The 23,093-nt window shown below is 37.2% G+C and overlaps 1 protein-coding gene across 2 annotated transcripts in view; it reads left to right on the top strand.

Moving 5' to 3' along the window:
- The window catches only part of RPS6KA5 (ribosomal protein S6 kinase A5), a 170,737-nt gene that overhangs the window by 52,507 nt on the left and 95,137 nt on the right, over positions 1 to 23,093 (top strand). The window contains exons 2-3 of one of the 2 annotated variants that reach the window (XM_031454182.2): positions 3,839 to 3,910; positions 19,226 to 19,444. In XM_031454182.2, the coding sequence (XP_031310042.2) occupies positions 3,839 to 3,910; positions 19,226 to 19,444 (291 nt within the window). Of the gene's footprint in view, positions 1 to 3,838; positions 3,911 to 19,225; positions 19,445 to 23,093 lie in introns of those variants that run through there. The other variant, XM_031454183.2, reaches the window with a different exon arrangement.

Below are 23,093 nucleotides of genomic sequence, written 5' to 3'. Positions count from 1 at the left end.
AATGCAAAAGTCTCTCTCTCTTTTTTCTTTATTTCTTTGTAAATTTCTTTATAAATTGCTTTATTATATAAGCAAAACTCATAACATTGTCTTGTAAAGTTTATAACATACAGAAGATGTTACAAATCCCGTGTAATTTATAGTGGCTATATGAGAAAGGATGATTGCAGGGTTTCTGTATTTTATGTGAAACGGTGCATTTTTAGTAGTTAGAGTTGTATATTGTAATAAAAAAGAATGAAGCAGTAACACACAAAAAAACTCAGATAAACCTCTGAAACATCAGGCTAAGTGAATGAAGAATGCAAAGAAACTATGTACTGTATGACTCCCTTTATATGAAATTCTAAAGAAATTAAAACTCTGGCAACTGGAATTAGATTATTGGGTGCCTGAGTCAGTGGTCAGGGAAGTGACTGGCTTCAAAGGGACATCCTGAAACTTTTCGGGAGGGTGGCACTGTTTTATATCTTTATTGTAGTGGAGGCTTCACTACTGGACACAATTATCAAAAGCATCAAACTGTTCATTTGAGTGAATGATTTTTATTGTATGTAAATTATACCTCCATAAAACTTTGAAATATTAACAGTAGATTTTTAGTGCTCAAACATCTTCAGTTAATTTTCCATTTGAGCAAAAAATTGACCCATGAAGTTTGTTCTACTTCTCCTCACTTTAAAAGCAAAATAATAAAAGAAAAATCAGAGTTAAATGGTGAATAATACAATTATTTTTGTTTCAACACCAGTGAAATTGTAATTAATTCTATTAAATAAAAAAGTTACTGTCTTTCATATCTTCAGAGTAGAAAAATACGAATCAATGGTATGTTTTCTGATAATCCCAGGTAATAGCTTTGAGAACTGTTGTCAAGATTAAGATCTCTGTATCCTACCCTGTTACAGTTACACCTGCTTGGGCCCCAAGTAAGGTTAAGACACAGCAGAATGAAGGAAAGGAGTGTTTTATGACAAGCTTGATCTTTGGTCTCTTGCCACAAACCGAATCCTTGCTCTGGGTAAGCTGCGCTGGGCCACGTGGACCTGCTCAAGATTTACTGGTACCCTAAGCAGATGCTACCCTCTAAGCTTGTTCACTGGAATCTCCCCATTCTTAATCAAGAAAAGCCCAGGAAAGATAAAACTCTCGGAGAAACTTGAGGTGGAAAATGTGTGTTTTTATAAGCCCAGGGCTAAGCTCTTTTCAAGCCCAGCATTGTTGGGTTTTCCTAGGACCTGGGCTTGAGGTACGAGGGAGGAAAAGAGCCTCTCCCAAGATCTGCCTTACCTCACCAGCCACCTAGGAACAAGATTAATAGGAAAGCAATACAAGGTGTAAACAAAGTCTTAGCAGCTAAGGCCAGGAGAGGAGAATCCAAAGAGAACGTGTCTTGAAGAAAGCAGAAACCTCCTCTTCTCTGGGAAGCCTTCACCACCACCACTCCTCCCCCAAGTACAGAGGCGTCAGTGCTGTTCATCTCGAGCCCTGTCAGTTCTTCCCCCCGCCCCCAGGACTGGAGGTTGGGGAAGCTTTCAGCCTCCTTTGCAGGCAAAGTGTTCATTTATGTCAGAAATCAAGTAGCAGAGGTAGGAGATTATGAACAAAAACAGGCCTTCATGATTATCTGAAAGATCTTTGTGAATAACCAGGGTTTCCTGGAAGGTATACTTTGTAGAACAAAGTATAATTAATCTGTGGCCTCTTTTAATTTCCTGTAAAGTAATTCCTTGGTTAGTGAAGAAAGGTTGGAGTGCCTGTGTGTCAAAAGGTAGTTCCTTATCTTCTTTGTCTAGCTGTAAATATGGATATGCAAGAAAGACAGTATACGGACAGTGCTTTTGGAAAGCTAGGCTTTTGCACATCTCTTAGTAAATAAAAGATGACTCCTAATAGTGACAATCAGGGGTGATAATTTTTAATGTATGACTCTTTAATAATGTCTTAAACTTTAACAATTTTTGCACAATAAAATAACAGAATTTAACATTCAGTTAAAAGAGAGCCTAGTCATTATTTCAAAAGTAGTGGTTTCCTGTGAGCTTGACTTTTAAAATGTAATCTGTTTGACATACTACAGGAGGATATGCAATGGTGTGTACTCTTTAAGATACTACCTATGTTTTTGGTATTCATTTTAGATTTATATTAAAGCCGATGTGAACTTGAGTCCTGGGCTATGTACACTGATTTGTTCCTACTGTGAAATTATGCATTAATGGTCAAACTCTTAGGAACAGAGAGTAGAGCTTGAAAGAGAGGGAAAAGAGGAGTTGTTCAACGGAGTTTGTTTTGCAAAGTGAAAAAGTTCCAGAGATCTTGAAAACAAAATATCTATAGTTAACACTGTGTTGGATGCTTAAAAATGGTTAAGATGGTAAATTTTGTGAAATTACTTATCCCCTGAAAAAATTTAATTCTAGAAGTTCTTAGTTGGGTCTAATTTTCTTCAAATTGCATTCCCAAAACATTAATTTATTTACAAACACTAATAATCTTAATGGAGCACAGCAAACACTGTATGAATTAGCTCATATAATCCTCATCACAGCTCTGTGAGGTAGGTGTTATTTTATTATCTGCCATTTTATTATGAACATTTTCAAATATACAGAGAATTTGAAAGGATTTTATGTTGAACATCCTTATACTGTCTAGATTCTGCAATTAACATTTTGTTTTATTTGCTCTATCACTTATCTATCCAGACCTGTATTTGTCCATCAGTCCCTCTTTAAAATGCATTTCAAAGTAAACTGCAGACACCAGCATGCTTTGAGGGTAGGCATTTTTATTATCTTCATTTTACACTAGAGGGATCTGAAACACAGAGAAGTTAAGTAATTTGTTCAAGGTCACACAGCTTTTAAGTGGTAGAACTAGGATTTGGACCAAGCCCTTCTTAGTTGCTTCTTTCTAATCACATAATATTAATAGGTATTACCATAAAAAGCAATTTGTGGTCCAATTAAGTTGGACAGATATAAGTATCTCGATCTTGAAGATCCACATGCATATTTTCATGGTACAGGATCTGTGAGGTTTAGCAATAAAGAAACTTATTTAACTTGGTTTAAGCTACTTATTTCCAGATATATTCAACCAGAGAACTCTGCTCCCCACCCTTCCCCCAGAAATAATACCTATTAACCATCTCATAGGTTAGGACCAGAATTCAATGGAATATACTCTAGAAAATGCTCATTTATAAGATAGCCTAATTTTGTTTATTAGAGAATATGTTTTTGAAGATTTTATATTTTTAAATATAGTCGTAGAATTTTAGAGCTATCAGAGATCTTAGAATTCATTGAGACCAATGCTTTCATTTCAGAGACGAGGGAACTGAGATACAGGGTGTCAGGTGACAAATGCAGGCTTCTTCATATTCAAGTGCTTAGTGGCAGAAGTGGGAGTGGAACCCAGCCTAAAACCTGCGAATGGCATTTATAAGACACTCAGTAAATATTTGTTGAATAAATGAATACATCTAAATCTGTCCAATTTTCTTTCCACTACATATCTAGCTACATACTAGAATTCATGTTCATTTTCAGATTATTTGGTCAGTAGAGAGTCTATTAGCACTTTATTTTTATGTTAATATTTGATGCAAATGATCCATAGTTAATAAATTCTAAAAAAAATTTTATCCTAGTGTATAATATACAGAAAATTGTACCAAACATAGCTGTACAGCTTAGCATAATTATAAAGTGAACCCTTGTTTAACCACCCAAGTGAAGAAATAAAAACATTGCTGGTTCCTCAGAAGCCCTTGTGGACCCCTCCTGTTGCTGCTCCCCTTAATTATTTATTTTCTTTCTCTCCTTTTTAGCTAATTTAACAGGACATGCAGAGAAGGTGGGGATTGAAAATTTTGAGCTCCTGAAGGTCCTAGGAACTGGAGGTAAGTCTTAAGTTAATTATTTTTTTAGGAAAAAAAAAGTACTTGATATCCCTACAACAGAAAGGATTGATATTTCAATACCAAAATCAATTAAAATGTAAAAAGCGTAAGGAATCCAATAGGAGAACTGTCAAAGAACACAAACAAGCCATTCATAGAAGAAATACAAAATGCAAAATTTAAAGATTGGCAAAGATTTAGAAAAACCAATCTCTCTTACCCTGTTGTTGGAATGTAAATGAGTTCAGTTTTCACACAGGACACAATGTTTTTTTAAAAAATCACTAACATTTGTAGAGAGCTTGTTACTTGCCAAGTACTGTGTGAAGTGCTTTATTCTGATTGATTCATTCAGTCCTCACTCAACTCTGTTGACAGTCCATGCTCATCATTTTTAATAATGAAAACTCTAGACTCTTCAGAAACCTAACAGTATGAAGTTCATTAAAAGAACATGGATCTGTACGTTCTATTATCTATAAAGTAGAGTTGAAATGATTTGAATTTACTAACATTTTTGAAAGCTCCCCATAATGTAATATATTTTTTAAAAAGACTAGATAAGATAATGTATATTATACCATTTCCATAATATAAACATTGTATGAATAAATGTCTACATGTGAATATATAGAAAAATCTCTGAGCTATACACCAGAATGACAACAGTGGCTGTCCCTGGGTGTTGAGATTTTATATGATCTTGATTTTCTGCTTTACACTTTTCTGTGTCTTCTGAATTTTTGCTATCACTGTTCTTGCTGCTCTAAAGTCCGGGCCTCATGGGCGTATGACCTGTGCAGGTGCAGAGATGCCTGCACTTAGAAGACCCTTAAGTTTGGTTTAATGTTCTGCTTTCACGGTTCTGAAATTCTAAATAATTTGTGAACAAGGCATCCCACATTTTCATTTTGCACTGATCCTGCCAATTACGTAGCTAGTCTTGTCAGGATATAAATTTTTCTAATCAGAATCCCAGAAGGAGCTGATAGAGTTGGGAGAGCTACTATCCAAAGAGATAATAGCTGGGAATTTTCTGGGATTGGTTAAATGTATGAAATTACAGATTTAGGAAACAGCAAATCTGAAGCAGACAAGTATAAAGAAATTCTTGCATAGATACAGCAGAGAAACTATGAACACCAGAGACAGAAACATACCCTAGAAACAGCCAGAGAGAAAAGACTTATTTATAGAGGAACAGTGAGTGATTAACAAATTACTTTTTAACAGCAACCATGAACTACAGCTGCAGGAGAGTGGAAGAATGTCTGCAAAATACCCAGAGAAAATAGCTGTCAATTTAGAATTGTATACCCAGCAAAACTCTTTTCCAGCAGCGAGAGCAAAATAGACATTTTCAGACAGACAAAAGCTGAGTGTGTTTTCCACAAATAGATCCTCACTAAAAGAATTTCTTAAAGATATAATTGTAGGGAGAAGGGAATTGATCTCAGAGTTTCTAAGATGCAAAAATTTAAGATGAATAAAAAAGATCTAAACAATATTGACTGTAAAACCATAGTCAAAATGTCTAATTTGCAGGGTTAAAAAAAGAAAACTGCAATATTGGACAAAAGTAACATATAATTTGGGAGGTGATAGGAATTGAGTGTTCTGATGTAGTATTCCTCAAATTTTAACATGTGTATGAATCTTGAAATGTGTAAGAGATCAAATTGATTGAAAAAAGAATAGAGAACCTGAATAGTCCTATAATCATTAAAGAAATTGGTCAATAAGTAAAAATCTTCCTGCTAGGAAGACGCTTTGTATGGTTTTAAAAATGAGTTCTGCCAAACATTCAAGGCATAGATAATTCTAATAATCCACAAACTCTTTCAGAGAATATATAATGTGGAATTATTTCCTCCAACTTGTTGTATAAGGCTAGTATCACCTTGAATCCAAATACATGCAAAAAGGGTATGAGGAAGAAGAATTATAGGCCAGTTTAAAAAATCAATTAAAAAATTTTTAAAATTTAATATCAAATTTGTAAAATCCTTGTATGTTTCTTTTAACATGTTTAACATTTTATCTCATTATTTTACCTCAACTTTTTGAGTGGTTTGATCATAGGAGATCTTTAAGATAATTCTGTGAAGGTGAGAAACGTTTGCCAATAACATTTTACTTGCATTTCTGTTCATGCTTCTTCCTATAACTGGTCTGTTGTTAGCCATGGATACTGCCTTTCCTTTTTGTCTGCTGACAGTATCCTGCTCTTATAAGAAGACAGAATAATAAATGTCATCGTAGGTATTTCTGTATTTAAAATCACAGTTTTGATGACTAAATGGAGTAGGTGGAAACTTCTATTATGAACATAATAAAATCTCAATTTTTATTCAAAAATTTTACCACTAATCTTTCAGTTTCATTACCTTTTTAAGGTACCTTTTTTCCAGCACAACTTAGAATAATAGAAAAGCCTCATCAGATGTCTTTACGTGTCATGTCAGGTTTTCTTTGGAAATGAAACTGAGAACTCTTTTGATGAATTAATTTTTATATATTTTGAACTAGAAAAATGCTGTTCATCCAATATCTTGAAGATTATGTGGAATATTGGAATATGAAAGATTTACTTTTTGATCTCATACTTAAAAACATATAATATTCATGAAAAAAAGCTCTCTTACCTCAGAGTATTGATTTATTTCTCTTTTCAGCTATCTGATTTCTTTTCCTCTGTTGTTAGTCTGTTGATCAGTTTCCTAAACTAGAAACTTGGAAATAATTTTTGATTCTGGTCTATTTTGGCCTTTTTATGTCTTATTTCTCAAAGTCCCATAATTTCGCTTTCAAAATGACCCTTGGGTTTATCTTTTCTGTTCCTAGGGCCATTGCTCATATTACCTTGTGCATGGATTGTTGTTAGGGTTTTTTTTCACTGGTCTGTCTTTCTGCAAGTTCTCACTTCCATTTTATGCATTTTATACACATTCTGTTATAAGTAATATTCAGCCTTATTAAAATTTAACACTATTTGCTATTCTCCTGTTTCAGAATTTATAGCGCCTTTGCTTCCAGTTAACTATTCAAGCCCACATTTTTGTCTTCCTTTCAGGCTTAGCCCTCTTTTCTTCTGTCTTTTTTCCTCCAGTTACCCCAATATTCCGCCTATGTACCAGTCAGGTGATTTTCTTTTACTCCTCATGGTTATGTGTACTTTCCTAGCCTCTGAGGCCCTGTCTTACCTTGTTCCTTCCTAGTGCTTCTTCTCTTTTCCATCTGTCCCAATCCTTCCTGATCACTTCATTCTCTGAATTGTGACCCTGAAAGTCCTTTATAGAGAAATGTCACTAAGTGGTTCTCTGAATTTTCCTTCACATCTGCTATTTTTCTTCTAGACTGTAAGCTCTTAGGGTCATCCTTATGTATGTTCCCAACACTATTGCCCTACTTTCTCCCCATACACAACAGTATGAAGTTTAATAATAGTCTAACAAGAATATAGTTCATGCTTTTGTCTCCAGCATTATTTTCAAGATTGATACTCCTAAGTGCAGGAAGTATCTTTGGTTCCTCTTTTAGAATTTTGTTTCATGATGTAATTTTGGCTTATTTGTGGAGTAATGAATGATTCTTTAAAAAATTTCTCTCTTTACCTTTTCTGCTGCCTTCCTTTTGACCATTTTGCTTTCTTTGAGACATCTATCCAAGTATGGGAGGAGGTCTTTAAATGTACCCATTGTATAACATTATTAGTAATTCTGATGCTTAATGAATTAGAGCATGTATTCTTGTTAAATTTTCTTTATTCATCATGCTTGATGTGGACTTCACAGATCCTTTGTCATTATGACAAAAAAAAAAAAAAGATAAATTTTGCCATGTAACCATAAAAGGTGCAGCCAAGTTGATTTCCTCTTCTAATTCTGGTGCATTCACAGTTGTGAGGTTCTTGGATATCAGGGATGACTTAGAAGACTCAGGTTTGAATCTTGACACTATCATTGCCTACTCGTGTTCCTTGGGTAAATCACATGAACTCTGTAAGCCTATGTCCTTTTTGGCCTAAGTTAATAATGCCTACCTCACTAATGTTGTTATAATCGATAATGTGAGATAATCGATATGAATTGCCAGTTGCTAGATAACCATCAGTTGTGATTATGTGTTCAACAGGGAACTCCACTGTAACACTGTACCCTAAATTAGAAAGACAAAATTATTTAGGCCTTATTCATAAGGGTAGATAATTAGTTCTTTCATACAGTCACTCTGTTAGCATATGTAGGAGTAATTTTAGCCGAAGTTATATTTCTAATAATAAAAATCTAACAATTGAAAACATATTTCATAAATGAGATATTGATAGTTGAAATTTTATTAGCATTTCTAAGAAGTTTATTTGTGTGTTACCTTAAAAATAATATATCAAATGAAAGATTGTATTTCCTTCTTATTTGTTTTCTAATCTTAACTATTCAAATATTTTAGGTTCTGAATGACTTTTTGTGTGTTAGGTTAACAGTCTTATGCTAAAATATGCATAAAATGAGTAATGAAACATTTAGATTACCTGACACGTAGTAAATGCTATATAAACTTCAGCTCCTTGTATATTTGAAAGGGAAAGAAGCCCATCTTCTAAGAGAGCTGATATAATGCATTACCAGTGTCTTAGATTAGCTTGATACATAAGTGATAGTCATTTCTTAACAGATATTTTATTGTAAAGCCTAAAGTATGTCCAGCGATAAGTAGAGACATACAACCACAAAAGGTCTTCCAGGCTTCAGGCTGTTCCTTTCTAATCAGTTCTCCACACTACAGCCAGAATGATCTTTCTTAAGTGCAAATTTGATCATATCACTTCTCTATTTAAAATCTTTCAGTTCATTCCCATTGCTCTTGGGATTCATTCATTCACATGTATTTATTAAGAGGCAAGTACCATTCTGGGTGTTGGGGATAGAGTAGTGAGCATTAAAAAAAAAGATATATTACATACAAACTTGCGAATTGAATAATATGGTCTTCATTCAATATTTATTTCTGGGTTTATGAAACCTTCAGATGAATGCTGGCAGACTGTAGAAATCAAAATGCCTTACCTCCAGTAATGTCTAATGAGCAGCAACCATTTGTGCCTACCTCAGTCCCTGGCGCCCTCATAAGGTTACTTTTTCCTTATCGTGTGGATTTTGGTGGTAGGAGGGATCGTGTAATTGACAGATCTTGCAAGCTGTTCCATGGAAATACTTATTCATCGAGTAGGGAGAATACTGTTGGGTTGTTTACCCCAGCCTTAAGTGCTATTGTTGAAATATTAACTCCGATAGGTCTTTGCTCATTGGTCCCAGACTCTATGAAAATCATTCCCAACATGAGAGCTTTTTTGAATTTTTTTTTTTTTTTTAATTGCAGACTTCAGAAACTCGTCTTATTAAATGTATTTCTTTTTTTCCTGGGTAATTTGCCACTAGATGGTGCTAGGAATTGCACTAGGCAAGTTAAAGACACAGCTACCTTTTAGCGATATGATCAAAGGGAAAAAAACTTTGGCTGAGTCATGTAAGACTGTTTTAACAAGTATGATGACTTAGTCATCATTTGTCATTTAATGCTCTTAAGTGTTTGGAAAGTATCCCTATTAAAATAGTACTTTTAAAAGCCTGTATTCATTAAATTGTCAAAATTGACATTCGAAAAAAGTTTATAGTTTTGCATCTGTGTGTACCCCCATATCTTATAGTTCAGTGTAAGCCTACACAGTGTTTAAGGAAATCTTAGAGGTTAAGTGCTTGTGATGTTTTATACCATAATCAAAAGATGATTCTGTTTGAAGATGTTGGTTGACATTGTCTCCCTGGTATAAATCCAATTAAGCTTATCACTGATGCTGTCGTAGGTCTCATTTGCTAGAAGCAGAACCTGGGACAAGGATTTGGGCACATTTGATTTATTGCAGGAATGCTCTCAGGGGAGAGCGAGGGAAATGGCAGGGCATAGGAGGAGGCTAAGCAGCTTGTGGTCAAAGCTGGGGTCTGGGTTCAGCCTAAACCATGGGGAGTTTTGGAGCAAGAGTGAGGAAGCAAGGCTTTTGTACCCAGACAGCTTGTTTGTTGAGATATAAACAAAGAATGATTTATGAACTTGCTTCTTAGTCCTTATTTCCTTGTCTTCCTATAATTTTCTTTTAGTAAGATCTTCCAGTAATCACATTCCATGGGTAGTCAATTCAAGCCTAGACCTCATAGTCGGACATGGTTTCCTTTGCAGCTTTTTCTCCTTTCCTGCTGAATCAGAATCTTTGGTTTTCAGGTCATTCGGGACCAGGGGTAAGAAATGGCCTATGGACTACATGAACCATCCGTATGGAGACAGTCTGGTGTTGGCCACAACCACATGCATACATGCAGTTATTAGCTGGCTTAATGCATGTGGTATCTTAATACTTTTTCTGAAATTAGAAAGTGCTGATCTAGAAGATACTATACAATTATTCTCTAATATTCAAGCTAACAGTATGCATAAATGGAATCCGTAGGTAGTCAGTCCAGTAACTTTTTTATTTTCAACCTTTTACATATTAAGTCTTTCTTAGAAGCTGTGACCATCCGCAAGAAAACATTCTGATTGTGAACCTCTTTCAGCTGTACAGCTGTTTTTGACCATTTAAAGTAGTTAAGCAAATGAGTCAAATGGCCCTGGTTAGATTAAAAACTAAAATTGAATTAAATCTGGAATGCTGTCACTTTTATTAAGTTTCTTCCAGATCCTCTTTGTTATGTATCTTCTAGGGAGGGTATAAGTGTTGATGCCTAAAACAAATGGCCTATCTCAGTCTCTTTCATAAAAATTATTGCCTGTGATTTCATGTGCTTTTACTGTCTCTCGTTTGCCTTTAGCATCTGTTTATTTAATCAAGCATGTTTTGGGTTCATACCTTTTCCTTGTATATTAGAAAAATAGTCTGTTTTATAATCAGTCTACCTTTATTCATTTTAGACATTTTGTTTTTATGATTTTACAAATCCTGGCAACAGTGGCTAACTTTAAAAAATGGTTGTATCAAATGGTTAAAATTATCCTTTTTTATTTTAAAATCATGTTGAAATACTTAGTTTTATAGGTATGTATTTTTTTTTAATTTGGAATTTAGTGTGCAATTAAGACATCTGTTGCATAAAGGAATTTAGGAATCAGTGCTTCTGTTTGATAAAGATGTAAAGTCAAGTGCATTTTATTTTGAATGTATTTTGAAATGTACCTATTTTCAAAAAGAGATTTAAGGGCATTTTTCAAAGGTAGAAAAAAAGGAACCTAAAAAAAACAAAAGAACACAGAGCAAAAGGCAGATAACAGAAAAGTGGAATAGATATTATAGACATCTGGGCTTGAGATAGTCATTATAATTGAATCTTAAATTTAACTCTGAGGTTACTAAGAGGTAGGGATAACGGGAACATTCTTTGGCCTACATAATTTGTGTATGTGTTTTTTTTTAAAGGAATGGCATATATATTCATGCAGAGTAGGCTCTCAAGCTTTTTTGACTATTACCCATAGGACAAAATAGGCACATTTTTGTATTGCAGTTCAGTATGTGTATTTATGTATGTATACAGACATACAGACACACACACACTAACATGCTTTTTTCCACTAACACTTACATAGTGTTTGTTATCTGTCAGGCCCTATTCTTGATCCTTATGTTAATTTATTTAATCCCCAAACCGTGTGATGTAGGAACTATTACTATCCATAATGAGGAAATCGAGACACAGCCATGATAACTATTTTGCCCAATGCCACCCAGTTATTAAATAGCATATCTAGGGTTCACATCCAGACAGTCAGGCACCAGCGTCTATGTTCATCATTGTTCTGCCCTATTTTTTTTCTCTTTCATGTGCTTAGACTTGTTTACATTCACATATACCTACACATGTGTATGTATATAAAGAGGAAAGAGAAATTTCATGAAACACTTTTAGTATATTCATTTCTTTTTTTAGTTTTTTAGTTTTAAAATGCTGGTCGGACCCACTAAGTTGATATCATCCTCCACTAATGGGTCACAGCCCACAGTTCGAAAAAAACTGATGTAGAGAGACTTTTAACAAGTGCTGAAGCTATCAAATGGTTCCTTTGTCACGGACATTAAATAATATAATGAGAACAGCCTCTTCGATAAAAGATACGGAGATATTCTTGAAGACACATAATTTTGTTTTATGTGGTCTCTAAAAAGTGGCACACAGAAGATTAAACCTCAGCTCACCAGAGTGTTTCCGGGTAGAATTTAGAGACCAAGTGAGGTGCTTTCTGTTGATCTGTCTTAACACAGGGTAGATTTTAGGGAGTTACTGGGATGCACAGTAATGCTTCTTTTCAGTTCTGAAGTCTGACTAATCAGATATTTCAAATGAGTCTTTAAAAGTACCAGATGATGGTCAAGTCTCCCGGTTGAAGCCCCTGAGTGTTAGCTTTTTGTGCACTGATTGTGCTGACACTGAAATGAAGCTGCTCTTCTGAGAATCCTTCCAGTGATGGTGGTTTTCCTGGGGCTTGATATATATACCACCCTAGCATTATTTATATGTACATTTGATACCAATTTCCTAGGGCAGGACAAGTGAAATTTAGAGTTCCAAGAGAGTATTTCTTGTTTAGTTCCATTTCTGACACTGCTGACTTGGGGTGAGTGGAGTTCTACAGGGCATGATGGAGGGGAAGGCAGGCGGATTCAGCACACATCACATGTGAAAAGATAGAAATCGTTCTTCGGCTTAAGTTACATATGAGAAAAGGTTGTGGCCAGGCATTGTAATCCATTCTTATGTAGTTGTGGCAGTTTACAGAGCAGTGGCCATATGTAGATGTCACCATGTTATTTTCTTTTTTTTACAGTGGTGGCAGCTAAGTTTCCTGAGTTCACTTTTCATCAGGGAATGTTGTCAGGAATCATATTTAATACTCACATTAAGAGTGATTACTTCATGAAAAGCCTGTTCCTTCTCCAAAGGGAAGGAGCTGGCTATAGCTCTCTACTGTGGATCTGCATTGTTAGTTTCTTTTCCTAAAGACCCACCTTCAACTTTAGATCAGAATTGTCAACTGAGTAGAGGGGTTTTGGCTGTATGCTACAGAACTCTTTCTTTGTTTGCTATCTTGCTTATTTTTTCATGTATTCAACATTATTTGAGTTTCCATGGTGTGCTGGCTCCATAGTTATTTGCTAATGATACAAAGTGAGTGAAATCAGATGTAGTCCATGGTTTTGTGGAATTCACAGTCCAGTGGAAGCTACACAGTGAAGCAATCACACAAGTAAATGAAAACACATGTTTCTGATAACTTTTATGGTAGGGAATGCATATGTCATGAGAGTATAAGTAGAGGAACTGTAGTAGCCCGGGAAATCAGGAAAAGGCTGTATATCTGAAGGAGTGAGTCAGTGGGATGGTGAGATGGAGAGAGGTAGGTAGAAGCCAGATAATTTAGATTATCTTAAGCATAATGGGAAATCAAGTGTTTTGAGCCAGAAGGGTTATATTTTTATCAACAATTTAGATGACGACACAGAAGGTATATTTTACCAGATTGAGGGTGAAAGCAAGCTGGGAACATAGCTAGTATGGTTGATGGCCAAGTCACTCTTTAACAAGATGACTGTCTTGAGAGAGGGAAAAATTCCAGCAGTGATGAGTATGTCCCTTTCGTTAGTGGAATCTCTCTCGTATGACGTGATTGGTACTTGTGGTTAATCAAAAAAAGTTGTTTAAAGTGAAAAATCATTTTAAAAGGATATATAAACATGTACTTTGAACATATTACTTATCACCTAAAATGTATAAATGTCACTTGCCAGTCTTTACTTGTAGGCCCAAGGCTCTGAGAGGAGCTTCTTAAACAATGGTTTGTTTTGTATAAACTATACTTGTAATGCATCATCTAAAATTAAGTTTCTGATTCTTTGAAGTAGAATGAGAATGAGACACATTTGAAGTAGTCTGGGTACAAAATCCTTTTAGATTTTCACAGTTTTTTTCCCCTAATCTTTTAGAATTGTTACCCCCATACCTTGTTTTTTTCAGCAGTTCTTTTCTTTAAGTGCCTTGCTTTTATCTAGTTCTTCCAAAGCTTTCCACCTCATTTTTTCTCTTTTATTTCACACTTGCATTTCAGTGGTTTATGTAATATAGAGTTAAATTATATCGTAAGAAAATAACATGTACACACAAGTAAGGCAGTGTGTATCAGTGACTGGTGTGAAGCAGACAGCTGAACTGTGCGGGGACAGGAGGGCACGGGAGAACCAGTAGTAGGCGTGCAGTGGTGCGTTTTACAGAAAGGGGAGTACCAGTTTGTCTCGGGCGTTGTCTAAGTGGAAGTCACCAGGAGGGTTTCTGCCATATTTTTTTAAAAGCTGTAGTTCAGGTACAGTTGTTTATGCTACAAGTTCGGTATGAACCCGCAGTGTGGCATGGCTGGTAAGCAGTGTGTGCAGAGTATGCAGTTTTAAGTAGCATTAATAGAAGTTTGAGTGACAGAGAACAGAGATCTCGCAGTGCTTGAGCATTTGGATCCCAGTGGGAGCAGCATGTCCTAGGTGAGCGCTCTCCAGAGGAATTAAACCAGACACCTTCAGTTCTTAACCTCTTTCTCCAGAATAATGCAGGTAAACATACACAGAGTTTCCTTGCATTTAATTATATAGCATTATAAATTGACTGCTTTTACAGATAGACTGTAAAAATATTTTTTAACAAATTGATCTCATCATTTAAAAACCTTTGATTTTAATCAAAGATTAAATGCTATTCCTAAAAATTTTTGTTGAATTTGGATTTTACAAATAAAGTGAAAAGATTAGTTTAATTGTGCTCAAAGTAAGTTTCAGCAAGAAGGCTGCTTTTGTTCAGCTTGAAAAAGGAGCTGAAATTGTACAGTGGCTTTGAATGTGACAGCATGAATGTCATCTTGCTTTAAAGCCGTCAGTCAGTTTTAACTTTTCTTTATTATGACAAGTGCTAAAAACCTGATTCATAATGATAATTGTGGCCAATGGAATGAGAATCACACCAGTGGAAAAGCAAACTGAGACCTAGTCCAAGGAGCTAGACATTTCCCCATGACACTCCATTTAGTTCATTTTACGTGATTTCCTTAATCATCAAGCCATTGAGATCATTGTCATCAAGATCTGTCAACATCGTGCTGCCTGCGTCAGGTGGGATGGGATTATAAATCCACATTTCAGTTTCAACAGAAGTGACTTTCAAAAGATCCATCATCTCCCCCCTCCCCCAACTTATGGAATTATTTTGCCAGCTTTGGAAAAGCTTATGTAGTTGTCGTGGTCCAATCCTGTCTTTGGAAACGGCTGCTTGGCTGTAAGGTTTTGGGCAGTATCCAAAACAATGTCTGTCGGCCTTGAATTGAAAGATTTACCTCATTCATATGGTCACAGATGTCTGTCAAGCTAAGTCAGGAATTAATCCTTCTTGTCATTTATTTTTAGAGTCTACTTCCCCTCAATCTCGAAATAAGTAGAACCTCTACCTCAAGTCCCCTCAAAGCCCTGCAAGGCTAGTCCTCTGGGAAACCAGTGAACTCCATGCCCTCTTCTGCTGACATTTCTTGACAGAGTATCTTGGAAAGGCCCTGGCTCTGAAGAAATCGGTAAGATTCAGAGCAGTACACAGGACTTCGTGAAGATCGCTAGGAGTGCATCTGAAGCCATTGTGTGTTGATGCATAAGTTAGAGCCGTGCTGACGTATGAGACTTAGTCTCTTTACCTGAGCAGCAAATCCAGGTGTGTTGCTGAACATCAGGGGCTCCCTCTAAGCAGGAAATACTACTCTTTGCCTTTTTTGGTTTCACCATTGGTAGCCTTTGCAGTTTGCAAAAGATGCTTTCAAAACAAGAATTCTCTAACACTGTAAGCACACATAGCAAATGAAAGCCAGAAACTGGCTCCACTTTGAGGCAGTCAGTCATTCATCTTGTCGCAACTAAAAGGAAATAATATTGCCACCAATTTCAGTTTCAGTGACCCCTCTTAAAATATTGGAAAACATGTGGGCGGTTCTGGACTGGATGGCACTACTCAACAGAAGGACTGCTTCACTTTCTCCCTCCGCACTGATCTGCACACCAACTTAGTCGGGGAAGGTGGCTTCTTCAAGGTCTCTCCAACAGTGTGTTTTCTTTCTCCTGCGATGTGATAAGCAGCCTTAGCGGTGCTTCAAGCACAAGGCTGTTTGGAGGCAACTGTGTTTTCGCTAAGCAGCCTACTCACGAGTAAGATCCTGTTTGTCTGAAATATTTGTTGTTTGAAACATTGTAAGGCACTCCTTGAACTGTATTGACATAACCATCTATTGGCACTTACCATGTGATAGAAGTACCATAGCTTGAGTTAATCATGGCAATTCTAAAAGTGAAAACAAAAGATTTTTTTGTAAGCTTCATCACACTTTTCCCCCTGACATTTTTCTGATAAAAATAATGGTAACGGCAGGACACGTAGTGTTTAGCTCGTACTATTGGAGAACTTCTGGGCGTCATCACATGGCAAGGAGGATGACTTGTTTATTATGTGACCTTCCAGTGTATAACGTGGCAGTAAGGATGCTTTTATATTATTGGCCCACATACATTAGCATCCTATGCTGCCTCACATTTACTTGAGGTGAAATGTGACATTTTAAAAAATAACAAGAAAGAAATCAAAGAAGAAATATTTACTAACTCACAGCACATCAAGGGAACCTCCTAGTGGTACAAAGTCTCAAAGTCATTTACTTTTAGATTGGTGTAAGGAGTTTTTTGCTTAGATGACATGACATGGTAGTATTTTTTGATATTTTAAAAGTTATCTTATAGAAGAGTTAATATTCCTTTCTGTAAGTCCAGAAGGTATAGAAGGACAAACAGGTCAATATTATAGAAAGGCCTGTTTCCACTCAAGGTAAGGAACATTTTCAACTATTTAGATTCCTCCCATCAATAAAATGGGCTACTTTACAAAACTTTCTCCTCTTGAAATAGTAGTACTGTGTCCATTCCACCATTATAACTCCTAGCCCCTGTTGTGACTTCTGTTTAATGTCTGGTTCCTTACTGACTTGCCTATGAGCTCACTCACTTAAGGGAGGCGGCTGGAGCTCTGCTGAGAGTGTGGGCTCAGGAGTCAGGCCAAATGGGCAGTGTGACTTTGGGTAAGTGACACAACTCTTCTATGCTCCAGTTTCTTCGTCTGTAAAGTGGAGGTAATCCTCCTCACCTCCTCATAGGGATGTTATAAGAATAGAATGAGTTTATTTCTAAAGTGCCTGACAAGTTCTCAGCTGTTACACGCTAACACCCTGTGATCTGTCTGCCATGTGGTCAGCACCTGGGCTGAAAGACACATGTGAGTGCTGGGAAGAAGCCAGCAGTCATCTTTCAGATGCTGTAGAAGAATTTTCCTTGTTGGAAAGGAGAGATGGATAGCATCATTTCTAAGGACCATGGCACTCTGCAGATAGGTGTCTCAGGGAACAGGAATTTAGGGTAGGGCCCCGTGTAAGGAACACAAAGCCCCGTGCTTGTAGAGGACTTGACTTTCTCCTGAGTTTGTCTAGTGCCTTACTCTGTGGAGGGGATGGTTTATTAGAATATTTTCTGGCTTCATTTCACTGCTTCTGAATAGGTTAACTTTTTTCATTTTTATACTTCAGGTTAATTTGTTAGGTTCTAAAAGTTGTCACTTTCTCTTTTGGTTCATTTCTGTTTTACTAAAATCTCAATCTGTAATTATTTTATTTTCCATGAGATAAGACACAAACCTTTTGTGAAATTTTCCGGTATTCCAGAATGTGTTCAGTATGTCTATGGTGTTGATTTTATTAAAATCCAGAATATCTGACGTCTGGTATTCATGAAGAACCTTTTTTTTTCCTTTTTAAAAACTCATTCATGCTTAAGCGTATGGTCCCTGGAGTCACACAGGTTGCATCTGAATCAGTTCTGCCACTTCTTCCCTAAGTCTTTTGGCCACTTCCTTGAGTATTCTGAACCTATTTTCTCATCTGTGGAATGGAATTACTCAAAGTACCAACTTTATTGGCTGTTCTGAGGATTAAGTGAATCATTACATAGAATGTGGTTGGCACAGAGTCTGCCCTAGCCAAGTCCTTTAGAAATGTGCTGTCTCTTCCCTTCAGGAGCATCACCGTCTTCTCCAACCCACCGTACATCATGTGTCAGCACCAGTTTACTTACTGAAATACTGAACTGAATAAGATACAGGGTACAAGAGCCCTTCCCTTAAAGTTTTCTTATTCTAGTGGGTGGATTAAAACAGAACTATGTGCTGAATACTGTAGAGCTGTGGGCAGAGTACATGGAAGCACAGGCCTGGGTCAGAACTCAGACCAACTCCAGAATAGTCTGATTAAAGCACTTAACCTCAGAAGTGGGACTGGGCTCAACCATCCCAGGAGGTGTTTGCATTTTGAAAAGGGAAGAAACTTTGTACGTTATGGGGATGAATTGAGAACCTACCCTTTCCCTCTCACACTGTGTTTGCCTCCGCTTCCTCTCACCTCTTCCTGCCCCACCCCGCCGCCTTCTCTAGGGACATAAACACAGAGACCTGCTCTGTGCACAGAGTGCATGTGGCCCAATTCTTCCACCTCAGGGAGTGGCACTCTACACAGGATTTGCCCAGCTGAGCCCTCACTTAGGGAAAATGTGGCGAGGTTGACCTGCTAACCAGAGAATTCCTCCCAGAGATGTGAAGGGGCTTCTGTCAGGATTGCTTGCAATTTAGGGTCTTCCAATGTCTTTTAAATCTGAAGATTTCTTTTGTTTATATAATATCAGCTTATATTGCTTTAAACTTTTTAAATAAGTTTAGAGGGGTACTTGAGGTACTTGATTTATAGGTGTGGTTGAGATTCTTTTTAAGAACTGTTTTCATTTGTTTACAACAGTAGCAAAACCAAGAGGTTCTATCTGATGTCTAAAGTGTCCTAGCTGTTCCAAAATTGGATCGTGGTTAATTGACCATAATAACAGCTAGTTTCCTACAGCTAAAAATATTGAGTAGAGAATAACAGTAAAAAGGTAAAAGCATAACTTTGTCAGCAGTGGGTAGATACGTAGATACTGAAGGTTAGACCTAGACATATATTTGGCATAAAACTGAAGAAATCTGTCAAAGAACTATTAGAAACAGCACTAAGGATACTTTTTTCATTCAAAGAGTGTTCTTTTGTGCATTGTAGTTCTCAACTTCCACTAAATTACCACTCTGCCTGGGCAGCCTTTTAATTCTTCTTCTTTTTTCTTTTCATGTTCAGCTTATGGAAAAGTATTTCTGGTTCGTAAAATAAGTGGTCACGATGCTGGAAAGCTGTACGCCATGAAAGTTTTGAAAAAGGCAACAATAGTTCAAAAGGCCAAAACCACCGAGCACACGAGGACGGAACGACAGGTCCTGGAGCACATCAGGCAGTCTCCGTTTTTGGTGACGTTGCACTATGCTTTCCAGACAGAAACCAAACTTCATCTCATTTTAGGTAAGTGTCAGCTGACTTTTGACTGTTTACAAAAACTTGGATCTTGAGTGGAAGTGCACTCAGAGGGCAGCATACTTCAGATTTAGAAGAAATGAAATCTTTTGACTTTCATTCTTCTCTTTGCAGTGACATTTCCTTGAGCATCATTAATTGCTCTGGATTTGGGACGTCTCAACCTGAAGGAATTTACGTACTTCTATTCCACCCCCCTTTATTAATCTTAAACACTTAGTCACTAGGAGTGGCTGCTTCCCTGAGTGGTGTTTTCCATTCAAACATGGGGAGCTGAATGGTGAAGTGGGCTGTAATTCCTGCTTTAGGAGTTCTTAGGAACATACAGGTTTGGGCCAACGAGGGGATATTTATAGACATCAGTAACTGGGAAAAATAAAAAAGAAAGAAAAAGTTTCTATTCCTAGAGATGCTTTGCTTTTCTAGTGAAAAACCTGCATTTAATGGAGATACTCACAAGTTAGTCAACCCTTGATCACTCCCATTTCTACCCCCGGACACTTCCTGAATGCTTTCCTTTCCCAGATAGAGTTGGATCATTATGTAAGGACTTTGGAAATGTCCTCTGTGGACATTACCAGGTTACTTTGCAGAAAAGTTGAACCATTGTCTGTTCCTACTATAAGTAAGTGGCAATATTCCTGGTATTACACTCTGCCATCATTGTACGTCTCATCTGTTACAGTTTTAGTCCCACTCTCATGAGAATTTGCATTTATGTATGATAATCACCTGTTACTGAACTCTTCTGAGTATTAGAGGAGAGAGAATTTCACTCAGTACTCTGTAAGCATTGAGTGCCTTCAATATACCGGCGCCACGCTAGGTGTTACCAGCAGTATCACTAACCCTCACAACAACACTGCCAAAGCCCCCTCAGTGATGATATTGAAGGTTCTGGAAGCGCATTTCCTGAAGTTATATACCTTGTATAAACTTGAGAATGAAGATTGAAACTCGGTCTTACTCATTTCAAAGTCTGCCTGTTTTTCTTGAGTATTGGTAGTACAAACAGGTTTTTTTTAATATATAAATTTGGCAGTTGTATTGAATGTTCTCATTTTGGAAATTATACTTTTCTTAATGATGCCTATAATTTTGTTCACTTTTTGAGTCATGAAGTTACAATTCAGACTCATTTTGCAATGCTTCCCATCACCCCGCCATCCCAAATCTTTTACACACACAGGCCGCAGTCTCTCCTGTCCTGTCAGAGTCGCCGCTGTTATCATCTGCCTGCTGTTCCAGCCCTTCATTCTGCCTCTTGTGCGTGTCTGCTCAGCTATGTTATTTACTGATTTTTAAATATGTATTTCTTCACTTCTTTTACTTAGTAGGTTGTCGGGGACAGAGCATTTTAGTACAATGTCTTCAACATTTTTAGCAGCGGAACTCCACGCTCAAGTGAAAAAACAAACATTCAAGTGGAAAACAAGTAGAAATGAGTAGCACTATTTGAATCTGAGCTTAAGGGCACCGAACCCTACAGTTTATTTCTGGTCCTCCCCCTACCAAAATTGCCAAGGAAGCCTCAGGGAGTTCATGAAGACTGGTTGAGAAATGATTCTCTTGTTCAAGTCTCTCTCTTTGCAATAAACCAGCTCATAAAAGTTAAATCATGTGCCTAAAATCATACAACTAAGTGCGAGCCAGAGGCAGTAAGAACCCAGGCTCCTGGCCTCGGCACCATCACACCACAGCTTTCTCTCTCTCTCTCTCCCCTCTCTTTTTCTGTTCACAATTTTTAAAAAATTATTTATTGTAAATAGTGTAGTTTTTGTAAATATGTTTAACTTAAAAGTAGATGAGTGAAATCGTTTGTATTTGATTTAAAAAAAGCAGTCTTGGATAACGTTGGTTTTTCGTTGTTGGTGCTCCATTAGTTTTGCTGTTTGTCAGTGGCCTACAAATGAAGAAATACAAACCAGACGAGAAGACCCATCTCTTGTGCCAGCTCGAGAGTGCAGTGCAGACTAGACAGTGTATCTGTTCCATCTTAGGTGAGGCAGTGCATTTAGAAAGCCTGCCCTCCGCCTCCTCCCCACATGGATATGTTTACTGTAATTCTCTTGGTGCATGGCTGTAGTTGTTATTTGACTTTAAAGGTAAAACTCTTCAGAAGTCTAGAGGAGGACTTTATTACAAACTGTTTTTATGGTTCAGTTATTTGTTTGCAGTGCTCAGAACACACACTAGGTCAGTTCTCCAAATACTGTGCACAGGATTTGTCACCTGCTTTTTCTCTTTTTTTCTGGTTACTGATATCTACGTTTCCTGGTTAATAATTTGCATCTCATTTGCTATCTAGTGACACATGTTGTTTATTGCTGCATAACAAACCACTCTAAAATTTTGTTGCTTAACCGATGATTTATTTTCTTGTGATTCTATGGGTTGGCTGGTTTTGCCCGGGCTTGCTCATACAGTGGTCCGCTGGAGAGGTGGCTGGGCTTGAAGAGCTGAGGTGGTTTCACTCTTGTGTCTGAAAGTTGGTGCTGCTGTTGCCTGGGGCACCACTCTCCTCCTCCCTCCAGTGCAGGGGCTCAGCTTCCTCATTTTGTGGCCATCTCAGGGCAGCTCATGAAACAGCAAGAAGGCAAAGGTGGAGGTTGCAAGGCCTTCTGAGGCCAGACTCTGGAACTTCCACAGCCTCACTCCTAGCTCAAAACCAACCCAGATTTAATGGCTATATAGAGAGTCTTCACTAATTTTCATGTCTTTTTTTTTTTTTTTGTAGATTTTCTTAATTGACCTATAATTGACATACAGCATTATATTAGTTTCAGGTGTACAACACAATGATTTGATATTTGTATATCTTGCAGAACGATCACCACAGTAAGTCTAGTTAACATTTGTCACCATACACAGTTGCAGAATTTTTTGTTGTTGTTGTGATGAGATCTTTGAAGATTTACTCTCTCGGCAACTTTCAGATATGCCATCCAGTATTATTAACTATAGTCACCATGCTGTGCATTATATCCCAATAACTGTTTAATTTTATAACTGGAAGTTTGTGCCTTTTGACTCCCTTCACCCATTTTGCCGCCCACCCCCCCACCCCTCCGCAGCTCCCGCCTCTGGCAATCACCAGTCCGTTCTCTGTGAGCTTGGTTGGTTTGTTTGTTTTAGATTCCACATATAAGTGAGATTGTGTGGTATTTGTCTTTCTGTCTCTGACATTTCACTTAGCATAATGCCCTCAAGGTTCATCTATGGTGTTGCAAATGGCAAGATTTTATCCTTTTCTATGGCTGAGTGATGTGCCATTTTATGCATGCATGCGCGTGCACTGCGCGTGCGCACACACTCACACAAGCATTTTCTCTATTCACTCATTCATTCTTTGATGGACACACAGGTTGCTTCCATACCTTGCCTATCATAATGCCTCATTGAACCTGGGGATGCATTTATCTTTTCAAGTAATGTTTGCTTCTTTTTTTCTTCAGATAAATACACAGGAGTGGAGTTGCTGGATCATATGGTAGTTCTATTTTTAATTTCTTGAGGAACCTCCATATTGTTTTGCACAGTGGCCGCACCAATTTACATTCCCACCAACAGTGCACAAGGGTTCCCGTGTCTCCATGTCCTTGATAGACTTCACTTCTTAATGAGGTGATTGCAAAGA

Source organism: Camelus dromedarius, chromosome 5 (assembly GCF_036321535.1).
Source record: "Camelus dromedarius isolate mCamDro1 chromosome 5, mCamDro1.pat, whole genome shotgun sequence".
In the NCBI taxonomy this organism is placed as follows: Eukaryota; Metazoa; Chordata; class Mammalia; order Artiodactyla; family Camelidae; genus Camelus; species Camelus dromedarius.
The sequence above is the reverse complement of the archived record's forward strand: the minus strand, read 5'-3'. Positions and strand labels throughout refer to the sequence as shown.